This window comes from Dama dama, chromosome 7, assembly GCF_033118175.1.
Source record: "Dama dama isolate Ldn47 chromosome 7, ASM3311817v1, whole genome shotgun sequence".
NCBI classification, from domain to species: Eukaryota; Metazoa; Chordata; class Mammalia; order Artiodactyla; family Cervidae; genus Dama; species Dama dama.
Window position 1 is genome coordinate 18,635,264 of NC_083687.1, and position 14,119 is coordinate 18,649,382.

At 38.2% G+C, this 14,119-nt stretch overlaps 1 protein-coding gene across 7 annotated transcripts in view; it reads left to right on the forward strand.

Annotated features, from left to right (window-relative positions):
* The first annotated feature begins 4,301 nt into the window (after nt 1-4,301).
* The window catches only part of UBR2 (ubiquitin protein ligase E3 component n-recognin 2), a 102,421-nt gene continuing 92,603 nt past the window's right edge, over nt 4,302-14,119 (forward strand). For 2 of the 7 annotated variants that reach the window (XM_061146721.1, XM_061146722.1), the window contains exons 1-2: nt 4,331-4,854; nt 12,515-12,774. In XM_061146721.1, coding sequence (XP_061002704.1) covers nt 4,777-4,854; nt 12,515-12,774 — 338 coding nt within the window. In that variant the 5' untranslated portion in view covers nt 4,331-4,776. Of the gene's footprint in view, nt 4,855-12,514; nt 12,775-14,119 lie in introns of all 7 variants that reach the window. The other 5 variants (XM_061146725.1, XM_061146724.1, XR_009693574.1 and 2 more) reach the window with 5 other exon arrangements.

The window sequence follows — 14,119 nt, forward strand, 5'->3', positions numbered from 1 at the left end:
ATGGTGAAAAGCTGAAGGAATTTCCTCTAAGATCAGGAACAAGACAAGATTGCCTACTTTCACCACTTTTATTCAACATAGTATTAGAAGTCCTAGCCACAGCAATCAGACAAGAAAAAGAAACAAGAGGAAGACAAACTAGAAAGGAAGAAGTAAAACTGTCACTGTTTGCAGATGGCATGATACATATAAAATCTTAAAGATGCCACCAAAAAACATAAAACTAATCAATGAATTCAGAAAAGCTGCATGATACAAAATTAATATACAGAAATCTGTTGCATTTCTATACACTAGCAGTGAATTATCAGAAGAGAAATTAAGAAACAATCCCAGTTATAATCCTGCCAAAAAGAATAAATATCTAGGAATGAATCTAACTAAGGAGGTAAAAGACCTGTACTTAGAAAACTGTGAAACACATGAAAGAAATTAAAGATGACACAGATGGAAAGATATACTGTGTTCACGGATTGAAAGAATTAATTTTGTTAAATGACCATACCCAAGCCAATCGACAGATTCAATGCAATCCCTACTAAAATACCAGTGATATTTTTCACAAAACTAGAATGCATAATTCTAAATTTGTACGGAAATAGAAGCTTTTTCCATAGACACGTAGACAAAACAACCTTGAGAAAGAAGAACAAAGCTGGAGTTATCATGCTTCCTGATTTCAAACTTAATTAACAAACCAGTATGGTACTGGCACAAAAACTGACACATAGATCAATGGAACAGAACAGATAGCCCAGAAATGAACCCACATTATATGGGCAGTTAATCTGTTGACAAAAGATGCAACAATATACAATAAGGAAAAGACAGACTCTTAAATAAATGGTGTTGGGAAAACTGGACAGCTACATACAAAAGAATCAGACTGGACTACCCTCTCACACCATGTACAAAAATAAACTCAAAATGGATTAAAGATGTAAATATAACAGTTGAAACTGTAAAACTTCTGGAAGAAAACATAAGCAGTAAGCTCTCTGACACTGAGTTCAGTAATATTTTTTGGTTATGTCCCCTTAGGCAAGACAAACAAAAGCAAAAATAAACAAGTTGGACTGTGCACTGTGCTTAGTTGCTTAGTCATGTCCGACTCTTTGCGACCCCATGAATTGTGGCCCACCAGACTCCTGGGTCCATGGGGATTCTCCAGGCAAGAATTCTGGAGTGGGTTGCCATGCTACATCAAACTGAAAAGCTTTTGATCAGCAAAAGACACTATCAACAAATGAAAAGACCACCTACTAAATGGGAGAAAATATTTGCAAATGATATATCTGATAATGGTTTAATATCTAAAATATTGATAAAGAACTTATACAACTCAATATTTAAAAAACAAACAACCTGGACTTTCCTCACAGTCCAGTGGTTATGTCTCCATGCTTTCACTGCAGAGGGTACAGGTTCGATTCCCTGGTTGGGGAACTAGGACCCCACATGTTGCATGGTGCAGACCTAAAGAAAAAAAAAATTTTTTGTTTAATTTAAAAATAAAAAAAAATAAAGTAAAAAAAGCAAACAACCTGATTTAAAAATGAGCAGAGGATCTCCACAGACGTTTTTTCAAAGAAGACATGCAGATGGCTGACAGGGACATGAAAGATGCTGAGCATCACCATGCAAAGGTCCCCAGCCTTTTTGGCACCAGGGACCGATTTCATAGGAGACAATTTTCCCACAGACCTGCAGGGAGGGGTGTGGAATGGTATCAGGATGATTCAAGAGCATTATGCTTCTTTACATTTTATTTATTTTTATTATTGCCTCAGTTCCACCTCAGATCATTAGGCATTAGATCCCAGAGGTTGGGAACACCTGCATCAGGGAAATGCAAATCAAAAGGACAAGTATCATCTTTCACCTGTTAGAATGGCTATTATCAGAAAGACAGTAAATAGCGGGATGTGCAGAAAGGGAACCCTCATGCACTCTTGGTGGGAATGTAAATTGGTGCAGTCACTGTGGAAAATAGTATAGAGATTCCCCAAAAAGTTAAAAATAGAACTACTATATGATCCAGAAATTCCACTCCTCCATATTTATCTGAAGAAAATAAAAACACTAATTAGAAAATATATATGAACTCCTATGTTTGTTGTAGTATTGTTTATAATAGCCAAGATACGGAAGCAACCTAGGCACCCATCAAAAGATGAATGGATAAAGAATGTTTGGTACATACATACAATGGAATATTACTCAGCCACAAAAAAGAATGGAATCTTGTCATTTGTGACAAAATGGGTGGACCTAGAAGGTATTATGCTAAGAAAAATATATTAGACAATAAAACAAATACTGTATGATTTCACTTACATGTGGAATCTGAAATTCAAAACAAATGAACAAATATAACAAAACAGAAATAGTGCTATATGTACAGAAAACAATCAGGTGGTTGCCAGAGGGCAGCAGGTGGAGGGGAGAAAGAAAAAAGAGAGAAATTAAGATGTATAAACTTTCAGTTACAAAATAAGTGAGTCATGGATATGAAAAAGAAAAAAGATCACAAGGTCATACACACTAGAAAATTTTAAATCATACTAATTAATGATAATAGAATATTATATACCAAAATTTATGTAATGTAATGTAATTAAAGCAGTATATAATGGAAATGCATTGCATTAATAAATCTGTGATTCTTGAAGTTAGTCCCCAAGCCCACAGATTGACCCAGGAACCTGACGGAAATACAGTTTTCAGTCTCCATCCAAAACCTATTGAATCAGAAATTCTGAAAGTGGGATCCAGAAGTCTGTATTTTATCAAGACCTCTAGGTAATTCTGATGCACACTCAAGTTTGAAAACCACAGCTTTAGATGTACATTTTGAAAAAGAATGGTTAGTAGAAATATCCAACTCAAGAATTTAGGGGAAAAGAATACAAAATTAATCCAAAAATTAAAAATAATAAAGATTCTTTAAAATGCATTTTAATGGCTTTAATTCTACATTAGGACTCTTAAAGAGGCATTATCTTTGTTTCTGGATTATAACAATCCCAGGCTTCCTCCAGGTTGTCTCTGGTTAGGGAGCCCATCAGGGCAAGGAGGTTGGGCAAAGAAGAAATATATATATATATTTAAATATATATTTATATAAATATATTTATGTTTTATATATAAATAATTTATATATACATAATATATACAAAAATTATATAAATATATTTATATTTATATATATTTATATAAATATATATATATAAAACCCTTTCAAGATCTCTCATTCTAGGTATTTATGTATATATGCATACATTTTTTTCTGGCTAGAATCATAAGAAAGTATTAAAAATGCTTTTTTTGCAGAGAAGGACTTTGGGTAAGAGGCATAGTTATCATTTTTCCCTTTAAAAATATTTTCATTAAAAAAATATTTTCATTGAGTTTGAAGTTCTAACTTATACAGATATTAGTTTCATTTTTTAAAGCGATAACAAAGCTTATTTGGACTGTGGGATTATGGGTAATTTTTATTTCCTTAAAAGAAAAAACTTGGGTAATATTATAGTTTTGTTAACAACAATAACACCCAGCAAAAAAAAATTTCCCAAACCTGGATTCCATCATAACTTTTTTTTGCCTAATATAATTCACAATTTCTTAGTAGGAATAAAGCTCATACCTAATACAACGTATAAGCAATTTTCTGATAAACTCTAAAGGAACTGAAGACTTGTTCTAAGAAACCCACACACCTGTCAGTCAAGAGTCTAATTACCTCTACTGAAACATAATTTCCTTTTGCGTCCAACCTAACAATGATTATCTATTTCTATAAAACCTCCCGATCAAGAGTAAATCTTTGAATTGGCTCAGTAGACTCCTCCTTTGCAACAAGATTTGTAATAAATTTTAATAAACGGTCATAACTAAATCACTTGGAAACGTTTCCTTTCACACCAGTTTAACATGTTTTAAAAACCTTCGAAATCCTGGGGGATGTACACCTTCGTTACCAGTGTTGATGGATGACAGGGCCATAAACACTATAGAAATGTAACTGTAGGAATGTTTATTCATTCGACAAGAATTCGAGTTCATACCCACTTCAGGCTTTGAAAAGCACTCGAGTTCTACCACGTGCCAGGCACCGTTCTAAGCTCTGGGATACAAAAATGAACAAACGGCGTTGAGGGATAAAACTACGGTACCACACAGTATTTCGCGCTTCTTCCTTTTCCCGGGTGGGCGCCTCTCGCCACGGGTCTCTTCCCACGATTCTAGCTGTGCAGAAAAGCCCCGCCCGCTCATCTGCCATTTCTCCAAGCTCTTAGGAGACGAACGGACTACAACTCCCACAATGCCATCCCGGGGCGGGCTCCTTGTAAGGGTTCCACCTTTTTCCTGGCCTTGCGAAGGACGACTACAACTCCCAGAGTGCTCTGCTTCCTCTTTGGAGTGTTATTGCCCCTTTCACGGTGCCGGACGCAGTAGAAGCGGGCAAGAGTGCCAGGTTCGATGTTTTCTGTGTCCTTCCCCGGGGCAGGGTCCAGGCGGTGACTTGACCCTTGGGCGCAGAGCCCGGGAGGGAGCGCAGGAGACGCTGTCCCTTCTGCCCGCCTCACCTCGCGCTACTCTTCGTCTTCTCCACCCGCGGCCACCTGAACTCCTGCTCAAGACCGACCGCCCCAGGCAGGGTGGTGGCTTTGCCGCGCCCCCGCCCCCCGCCCCCTCCCCCGGGCCGTGGTGAGGCCGCTGCCCTCGGGGCGGCAGTAGCGGCGTCAGCGCTGGGGAGGCGAAGGAGGGAAGATGGCGTCGGAGCTGGAGCCTGAGGTGCAGGCCCTCGACCGGAGTTTGCTGGAATGTTCAGCTGAGGAGACCGCGGGGGTGAGTGCCTGGACTGGGGCTCGGATGTCCGGCCGTGGCAGGCCGCGCCCCGGGGGAGGAACCGACTCCTGGGAATCCCCGGGCGGCGGGCCCTGACTTGGGGTGACGACCCCGCGCGCGGCGCCTCGCCGTGTAGGTAATGGCCCGGGGAGGCCCCAGATCCTGCTCCTCTCCTCCCCTCTTTATCCACAAGTAGCCGGCAGCGCTGCTGGGTGCACCAGCCACCCTCGCGTTCCGTTTCGCTCTTCCATTATCCCTCCTTTTCCCCACAGTCCCAGTAAGTCTCGCAGCACAGGGCCTTTGCCCTCTATGCCAACTCTGCTTCCTGGTTTTTTGGGGTACTTTGTCTTCCTGATTCCTTTTCCGGAGATAAGCGGAGCCTTGCCTCCTCGTTTGAAACCTGCCGCCTTTACTTTGTTTCTGGGACCGGCGGATGCCAAGGACACTGTCCTCCGTCTTTTCCCCTCTTTTCAGTGCGTTTTTGCCCTGGTTTGGTCAGTCGACGTTAGTGAATGTACGAAGAGTTAGTGTCTTGACAGGTTTATGGAGTGTGAGAAAGTGGTCGTTGAGACTGGGAGATTAAAACAATAATTCGTCTAGGAGTTGGGGGTAGTTGGACGGAGAACCAACGTTATATAACTTTGAGAGAGCGGCTGTCAATAAATGGAAGCTGGTAATGTGGCCACAGCGTAGTGAGAGCAGTTAATGCCCCAAACTTAAAGCATTCAAAGCCGGTCTTGTACTGAACCTGTAATATGAATATGCTCATATAAGTAACAGAGTTATAAAACAATTAATAAAACTCGATGGTATCTTTCCTCCAGAAGGACAGGGAACACCCATTAGAACAGATTGCCCAGAATGATTATAAGTGGACCAACACAGCTTAGGCCCCACCTTTAGGGCCTCCGATTTAAAAACTAGTAGGAAGGAAGTGACCTTTGAGCACAAGTCAACAATCTGAATGTCAGGAACAAAATTGTAATGGGGCACTTTGAGCCTGTTGGTTAGTGAGGAGTTATTTTGAGCGAATTGATGAGGACACTAGAGTCATAGGGGAAGAAAATGTCAGGAGTAGAGGTGAAAAGTTTCAAGAAACACGTTGTTGACTGATGCATCTTTGTTTTTAGACCAACTTGTTTAGTTCCATTTTCATTTACTTTCTGCTTAATATTGCAACAACCAAGGATTTTCCCCATCTGCCTTTCATTTATCGAGAGATTTGAAAAGAAAATGAAAGCTGTGTTCGAAGTAAATAGTAAAATGATGATAATAGCTGTTCCCTATCTACATCATCCTGTCAGTATCCATGTTGATATCTGACCTTTTATTTACCTGATTTTTTTTTTTTTACTCCTGCCATATTTTGCCTGTAACCCAGTGATACAGGCTATGTACTCTGTTTTCCCAGTTCTAAAAGTGCAAGCTGCTATACACCTGAAACTAACACAACATTGGTAATCAACTATACTCCAATATGAAATAAAATTTTAAATAAAAGTGCAAGCTGTCAAGTGAGAGCTGCTCAAATTTGTTGAGATTTCCTGAGTAAACAGTTATAAAACTAATGCTAGAGACCAGTGCTCCTAGTCCTTGTGTAGTGAAATTCTCAGTCAGATGTAGTGGGGATATTAAGGGAAATGTAATCAAAATTTAGTACTCTGGACTTGGAGTTTGTAAAGATCAGAGTCTGAGCTACATTTTAGTTTTGCTCTGTTTTCCTTTTAAATGGATTTCTGAATAAGATGGAAAAAAATTTAGTCTGAAGACCAATAAAATTTTTTAAAGAAGATTCAGGCTAGTATTAAAATACAGGATTCTTCAAGCAGTATAATTTGCTGTTACTTTGTGAGGCGTTTATTGTCTGTATTTGGTTAAAACAGCATAACGCTTTAGTATTCTTCCAGCTTCGGCTCCAGCCCAGCCTTTATCACAAATTAAAATGAATAAAGTTTTCTCAGGTTAAAATAAACTTGAGAGAATAAACAAGTAAAGCAGTTACTGCAGCTTTTAGACCTCTGTGACTAGTAATTGGTTGGGATCACATCCGTCTAAAATTACTTAATAAGCACTGGTGTCATCTTTCCCACACTGTATTTACACACTGGCTTTTCTTATTTGTAGAGGAGGAAGGACTTTTTGTGCTCCCATCTATTCTTTACTAGAATGCCTCACAAAAGTATTTAAGTACTCCAGTACTTTTAAGTTTAGGATAGTAAAGTGACTGGCCCTATGTTCTAGTGTTCTCTTTCCTTTGGTAAGGTTGATCCTGCAAGTATGTTCAGTTTAGTTCGGTCGCTCAATCGTGTCCGACTCTTTGCGACCCTGTGGACTGCAGCATGCCAGGCTTCCCTGTCCATCACCAACTCCCGGTTGTGCAAGTACGACTCCCCTGACACTTCTTGAGTCTATCTACATCTTATGCTCCACAGATTCAATTATATGTTTCAGTGGATGATTATGATTTAAAAAGTGGATATATTATTTCTCCCCAAGTCTGAAAGAACTATGTATTCCTTACAGAAGTTTTATGTAGAGTATTATATCTATATTGGTTACTTTTTAACCTTAAAATTTTCAGCAGTTTTATATATTGCAATATAATTCACATATCTTACAGTTCAGTTCAGTGGTTTTTAGCATATACAGAGTTGTACAGCCATCACCACGATCAGTTTTAGAACATTTTCATCACCTTTCCAAAAGAAATCCTATATCCATTATCTGTACACTCCTTCTAACCTCCCAGACTCTAGGCCACTGCTAACCTGTTTCTTTGTTTCCATAGATTTGTCTATTCTGGGAATTTCATATAAATGGAGTTATGTAATATGTTGTCTTTTGTGACTGGTTTCTTTCGCTTAGCATAAGTATTCAAGTTTTGTCCTTATTGTAGCATATATCCTCAATACTTCATTCCTTTTTACTGCCAAATGATAGTCCATTATGTGGATATATCGTATTTTATTTATCCATTCATCAGTTGATGGCTATTTGGGTTGTTTCAACTTTTGAGAGATTATGAATTGTGCTACTGTGAACATTTGTGTACAGTTTTTTTGTGGGAATATATGTTTTCATTTCTCTTGGGCATACACCCAGAAGTGGAATTGCTGGGTCAGGAATTGCTAGGCTGAAATGACTGCATCGTTTTACCTTCCTATCAGCAGATGTGAAGTTTTCAGTGGGTTTCACATCCTTGCCAACACTTGTTAATTGTCTCTTTTTTCAATTATAGCCATTCTGTTGGGTGTAAAGTTGGAGCTCTTTATAGTTTTGATTTGTATTTCCCTCGTGACTCATGATGTTGAACATCTTTTCATAAGCTTTTTGGGTTTTTGGTTTTTTTTTAAGTGTCAATTTGGGTCTTTTGCCTATTTTTAAGTTACATTTTTTCTAGCTCTAATTTTTTCTTAATATAGTCCCGAAAGCTCCATTTCAGCATTAGTGATTGTTGCTTTAGATTGTTTTTTTATAGTTAACTTACATGTTGATTATCCTTGTTCAAAAGCAAAACCAAATGTGGTTAAAGAATGCAGTTTTAATTTGGCAAAGAATTATAATTAGATACTGTGATACAAGCTTCCCTTGTGGCTCAGCTGGTAAAGAATCTGCCTGCAATGTGGGAAACCTGGGTTCAATCCTTGGGTTGGGAAGATCCCCTGGAGAAGGGACCCAGTACTCTGTGTACAGATTGGCCCCCTGTACAGTCCATGGGGTCCCAAAGAGTCAGACATGACTGAGCAACTTTCACTTTTCACTGTGATGAAAGAACTAACCCCAAGGGATTCTTTCATTTTTGTGTTTATTATACTTGCTCTCCATCCCAAGGCTGAAAGTTAGCTTTCAAAATAGGAGAGAGCCTAGAAACATTGTCATAACATGTTTACTATAGTGGAATGAGTTGACAGTTTCCCCACTTCCCTTATGGAGGACTTCTAATAAGGTAGTGCTTGTTACTGTGATGTGCACATTACATGACAGCCGCAAGTGTCTGAAATAAGGACAGATTAACATGCAACCAAATTGGGAATCTGGTAATTTTTCCTGTGGAAGAAATAGTTACAATTAGCTTATGTTACTGAGAGCTAATATGAAAAGCTATAGATTTTTTCTTTTGAGAAATATGTAAACCATTATTTTGAAATGCAGCCAGAAATTTTCTCCACCTGCTCATTTTCTCTTCACAGCTTTTTTTTTCTAATCTATACTGTTGCTGGTCACTAATTTTATATCTCTGGTATATAATTCCCATGTAAAGGTACTTTGCTTTGTTTATAAGTGTTTTAAATAAGGTGACTGATTTTTTTTTTTCCTTAACCAGAAGCTGATATTAGTTTCTGAATTTTTTGTTTAAGAAATCTGAACATATTTGGCCCATCAGTGTTATTGGAGCAACAAGACAACATAATTTCTTTTACAAAGCACCATCCTTTATCCTCCCTGGATCAAAATTCTGCAAAAGTAAACTTTTAAGAGAAATGGCAACATAAAATATAAAACAAAAAATTGGTGTTAAACAAAACCTTTAAATATGTTGTAAATTAAAATTGAAGCATAGTTTTCTAGGATCCTGGGGGTGAATTTTTGAATCTTAATGATTGTCTCTCTCAAAGTACTGTTTTAAGAGTAATTTAGTCTCTTTCCTACTTGATAAAAGGAAACAGAGCAAAATTAGTTACATTTGGAAAGGATTGTTTCACTTCAGGGGTAAAGACTTTTTTCTCTGTTTTCAATTATAAACTTCCATCCAGCCCTTAACTTATGAACAAGAATTTTACATGTTTAGGAAAAGTTCTCTAAAGTGTGACATTAACTTGAAAGTTAGTATATACACCTCATGAATATTTAAAATCTCTCTGTAGAGTTATTTTTCAAAAAAAAGAAGTGGACTGAAGATTATGCAAGTAATAGTTAAAAAGACCTTATACTCTTTTTTTTTTTAATGTTTTATTTTATATTGGAGTATAGCTATTAGACCTTATACTCTTGTCTTATGGTGTTAGACATCACTTGAATGCACTCTTTGTTAACAAGGATGTAATGTGAGACTTAAACGTTGTAATCTATAGGTAAACATGAGACCTATGAGTTAACAGTTAACTGCATTTTTGTAGAAGTGAGTTGTTCCATGTTTTCTGATTTCAAATTTTTACTTGGTTTAGAGCCAGAAAAAGTCGGTTGTAGTTAACGCAAGGAAATATGGAGGACAAATAAACATAGATGGAATTGGTATGGAAGGCAGGAATAAATAAATGACAATGGTATGAGGAAAAATCTTAAGACTTAAGGAAATAGGGAAAAGAATGGAGGTAGGTTGATGGATGCCTTATTACAGGTCTTATTTGGTTTGGTTTTTAGAGCCTGCACCTGGATTGGCTTTATTTCTGCTTCCATAAAAGCCACATGGAGCATCTTTCTGTGATACCAACGTTAAATGACAGTCAGTAGTACAGATATATTTATAGTCATTAGGTTAACGGATTTTACTAAATGCCCACTGGGGCTTGGTTCTGTTTTAGAACTTGGTTGGGGTGGGGAGTTAGAGGAACAAGAGACTAGGGTAAGGAATGGGCTGAGGAGGCATCTTAGAGAAAGTGAAACATAAACTGAGATCTGAAGAATGAGTAGAAAATAGCCCTGGGAAGCAGAGAGAGGAGCAGTGCCACTCAGGAGGAGGAGACTAGGAAGTATAATACAAGACAGAGGGCTTCGTAAACCATGTCAGTGGACTTGACTTAATCCTAAATAGAAGGGGAAACAGTGACATGATCAGACTGGCATTTTGCAAGAAACACTCTGGTAGTGAGATTGGAAAAATGAACTGTAGAGGGGCCAAACTAGTGGGGATTACCAGTTAGAATATGGTTGCACTAATCTGATGGTTCTGGGCAGTTTGGGGGCAGTGCCAGTAGAGATGGAGAGAAAGAAATGGATGGATTCAACAGATGTTGAGGAGCCCTAATAGATAAGACATGATGATTAATTGAATGTTGGGGTAAGGAAGAAAGATTTCTGCTTTTTTTCTGGTTTGAATACCTGGTAGATGCTGGTGTTTAAAACAGGGAAATGGAGAAAATAGCAGGGGGTTTTGTGTTGTGGGAGATCATGAGTTCAATTTTGGACATATTGAGTTGGTGTCTGAAAGGAAAAACTGTTTCTTCTGTTTCTCTTTACATTCACACTAACACTTCCAGCCACCAAATGTAGGGGGGTGGTTTTCCCACATCAAGCAGTTCTCTCCTTCTCAGCAGACACCGATTGGGTGCCCTACAGGTTGGTCAATTCTGACACTCTACACCTGGAGTTAGCATCAGATCCCAAAGATTAAAGGCTCAGTCCCACAAAGCTGCCCCCAGTACTGCTTCAGATGCCACTCACAAACAGGGGGTCCTCAGGTTACCCACAATTTATGTTGCAAATGGGGGGGTTCCTGTGACCCCCTCTTTGGGTTCAATGATTTGCTCAGTGGCTGACAGAACTCAAGGAAGCAGTTTATTTACTAGGTTACTTGTTTATTATAAAATGATACAACTCAGGAATAACCAAATGAAATAGAGGAAGATGTGTGGAGCTTCCATGCCCTCTCTGGGCACGTTAGCACCTCTGCCTGTTCACCAAGCAAGAAGGTGTCTGAACCTTGACATTTTGGAATTTTTATGGAGGCTTCATGCCTCCGTAGGCATGATGATCAAATCATTGGTCATTAGTGATTAACTTCACCTCCAGCACCTCTCCCTTCCCTGAAGTTGGTTGGGATGGAGGCTGTAAGTTCCCACCTATTAATCATGTTCCCCGGGGAACTGGTTGCCAGGGGCTTTCCAAAAGTCACCTCAGTAACTGCAGCTCATGTCTGATTGAAAGGGGTTTGCTCTGAATAACAAAAGACACTCCTTTTATTTTTATCTCACTTACACTTAGGAAACTTCAGGAGTTTTAGGAGCTCTGTGCTAAGAATGAGAACACCAAAAGTGTATTTCTTATTGTAAATTACAATATCTCAGTATCTGTTAGATATCTAAGTAGAATTACCACAGGTAGTAGGACATGAAAGTTTGGGTACAGGAAACGGTGACTTTTTAAGATGTTTTTAGTGTGGAGAGTGAAGGAGAAAGGGTTTAAGCAGAGGTCGATCGGGAGGAAAAAGCATAATCATTAAAACAAAGTCTTTTGTGGCATGTCATTTATTAATCATTGAGAAATAGAATTAGTACATTGGCTGTTCATGTTTACTGTATGCTCTTCCTATCAGCCAACTGAAAAGAGAATCCAGATCACAATTAGAGTATCATTTGAGCAAAACAGTTGAAATTAGAAAGGAAGTCAGATGGGCTCAATGGCTAGCGTCTTTGAGATGATTTATTGTGGTTATTTTCCTGGACTGCCTATAGAAGGTTGCTTCAGGAGTCATTTTGAGCAGATGGGCTCATTTCACTGTTGATTTTGCTTTCACTTTAAGTAGAATTCTAAGATACTGGCTATTGTAGTTAAGTTCTAAATGTTTCACCCTTTTTGAAAAGGCATACAGTGATGAATGTTGTCAATAAAACAATTTATAAGATTCTTTTGTCATTATTTTTTGTGTCTAGGAGAAAATAGAGAGATTTATTCAAATTTGCAGTTTATTGACTGTTTAAAAGTATTTTTTCTTTTTTTGAAGAAATGGCTGCAAGCAACTGACCTTACTAAAGAAGTATACCAGCATTTGGCCCACTATGTACCCAAAATCTACTGCAGGGGTCCCAACCCTTTTCCGCAGAAAGAAGACATGTTGGCACACCAAGTTTTGTTGGGACCAATGGAATGGTACCTTTGTGGTGAAGATCCTGAGTTGGGATTTTCCAAACTTGAACAAACAAACAAACCTTCTCATCTTTGTGGTCGTGTTTTTAAAGTGGGAGAACCTACATACTCTTGCAGGTAAGATATTGCCGTTTTCTTTCTTTCCTTCTTGTTTTTACGTGACTTTTTTTTTTTCTTGAAACCTTACATTTTAATTTTTAAATTATGAAATATTATATATGTGTGTATGTGTGTGTGTAAGTCTATACAACAAATATGTATGGTTTAATAACTTATCATAAACAAACATTATTTTCCAGGTCAAGAAATAGAGCATCACCAGGATTTCAGAAACCCATAGTGTTCTTTCTTCCTCCCCCATAGTTAACCCCTGCCTTGACTCTTGTAATGATCACTTTCTTGCTTTTCTTGATAGGGTGATTCTTTTCGATGTTTGAATTACCCCGTGTTTGGCCTTTGAGTGCCCCATCACACTAGCTTCTTGGTCCTTTTCACATGCCTTTCGTAGTCTTTGGGTGCTTCTTTGCTTTCTGGCACAAGATGTCCACAGCTCACTTTGTACTTACTCTGACCCATATGTGCAATCAGCCACTTATGCAGGGAGTTTCCTTTTAGTTGGGAATGTTAGAAACCATGGTCTGGGTGCTATATGTACTTACTGCTACTAGGTTGACTTTAAATTTCTTTGTTGAGAATTGCATGTACAAGGGTAGAAGATGGAGAGGAAAGTGCTCTGTTTCCCTTCAGGACTATCTTCTATTTCTCAGAACTAATCATTACTGACAAACTCTTATGTATCCTTCCAGAAATTTTCTGTGCATATACATGACCATATATGGGGCTATCTTAAACATACATATATGCAGACATACATAGAAAAGGGACTATGTTAGATATACTGGGCTAAGTTTTCCTTTCTCTACAAAATCTTGCCATTGACATCTGTCCATATCAGCTCATATAGCTAGATAATATTCCATTGTGTGGATACAGTATTGATTGTATAATATTTTTTTCTTTAAGACTTTTTCCCATACAACTTAATTTTGGTACAACTTCTGGGTGTCTGTGGCAATCTTTCTTTATAGTTAGAATACCAATCGAGAGCTTTTTATATATTGAAGGACTGTTAGATCTAGTGTTTTGTCTATACAGAAGCCTAAGTCCCTTATTGGTATTTGGAGCAGTAGATCTAGTTTAATCTCATGATTTACAGATGAAGAAACTGAGATCCAATTGTTGCAGTAACATCCTTTGTATCAAAAATATCCAGTTCCAAAACATGCATTTGTACGTCATGTCTTTCAGTCTTCAGTTTGGAATGTTGCATTGGTTTTTCTTTGATTTTCATGATCTGGACACTTGACAAGTACAGGCCATTTATTTTGTAAATGCCTGTCAATTTGGGTTTGTCTGTACGCTTCATGGTTAGAGTCAGGTTGTCTCTTTCACAGAAATATTC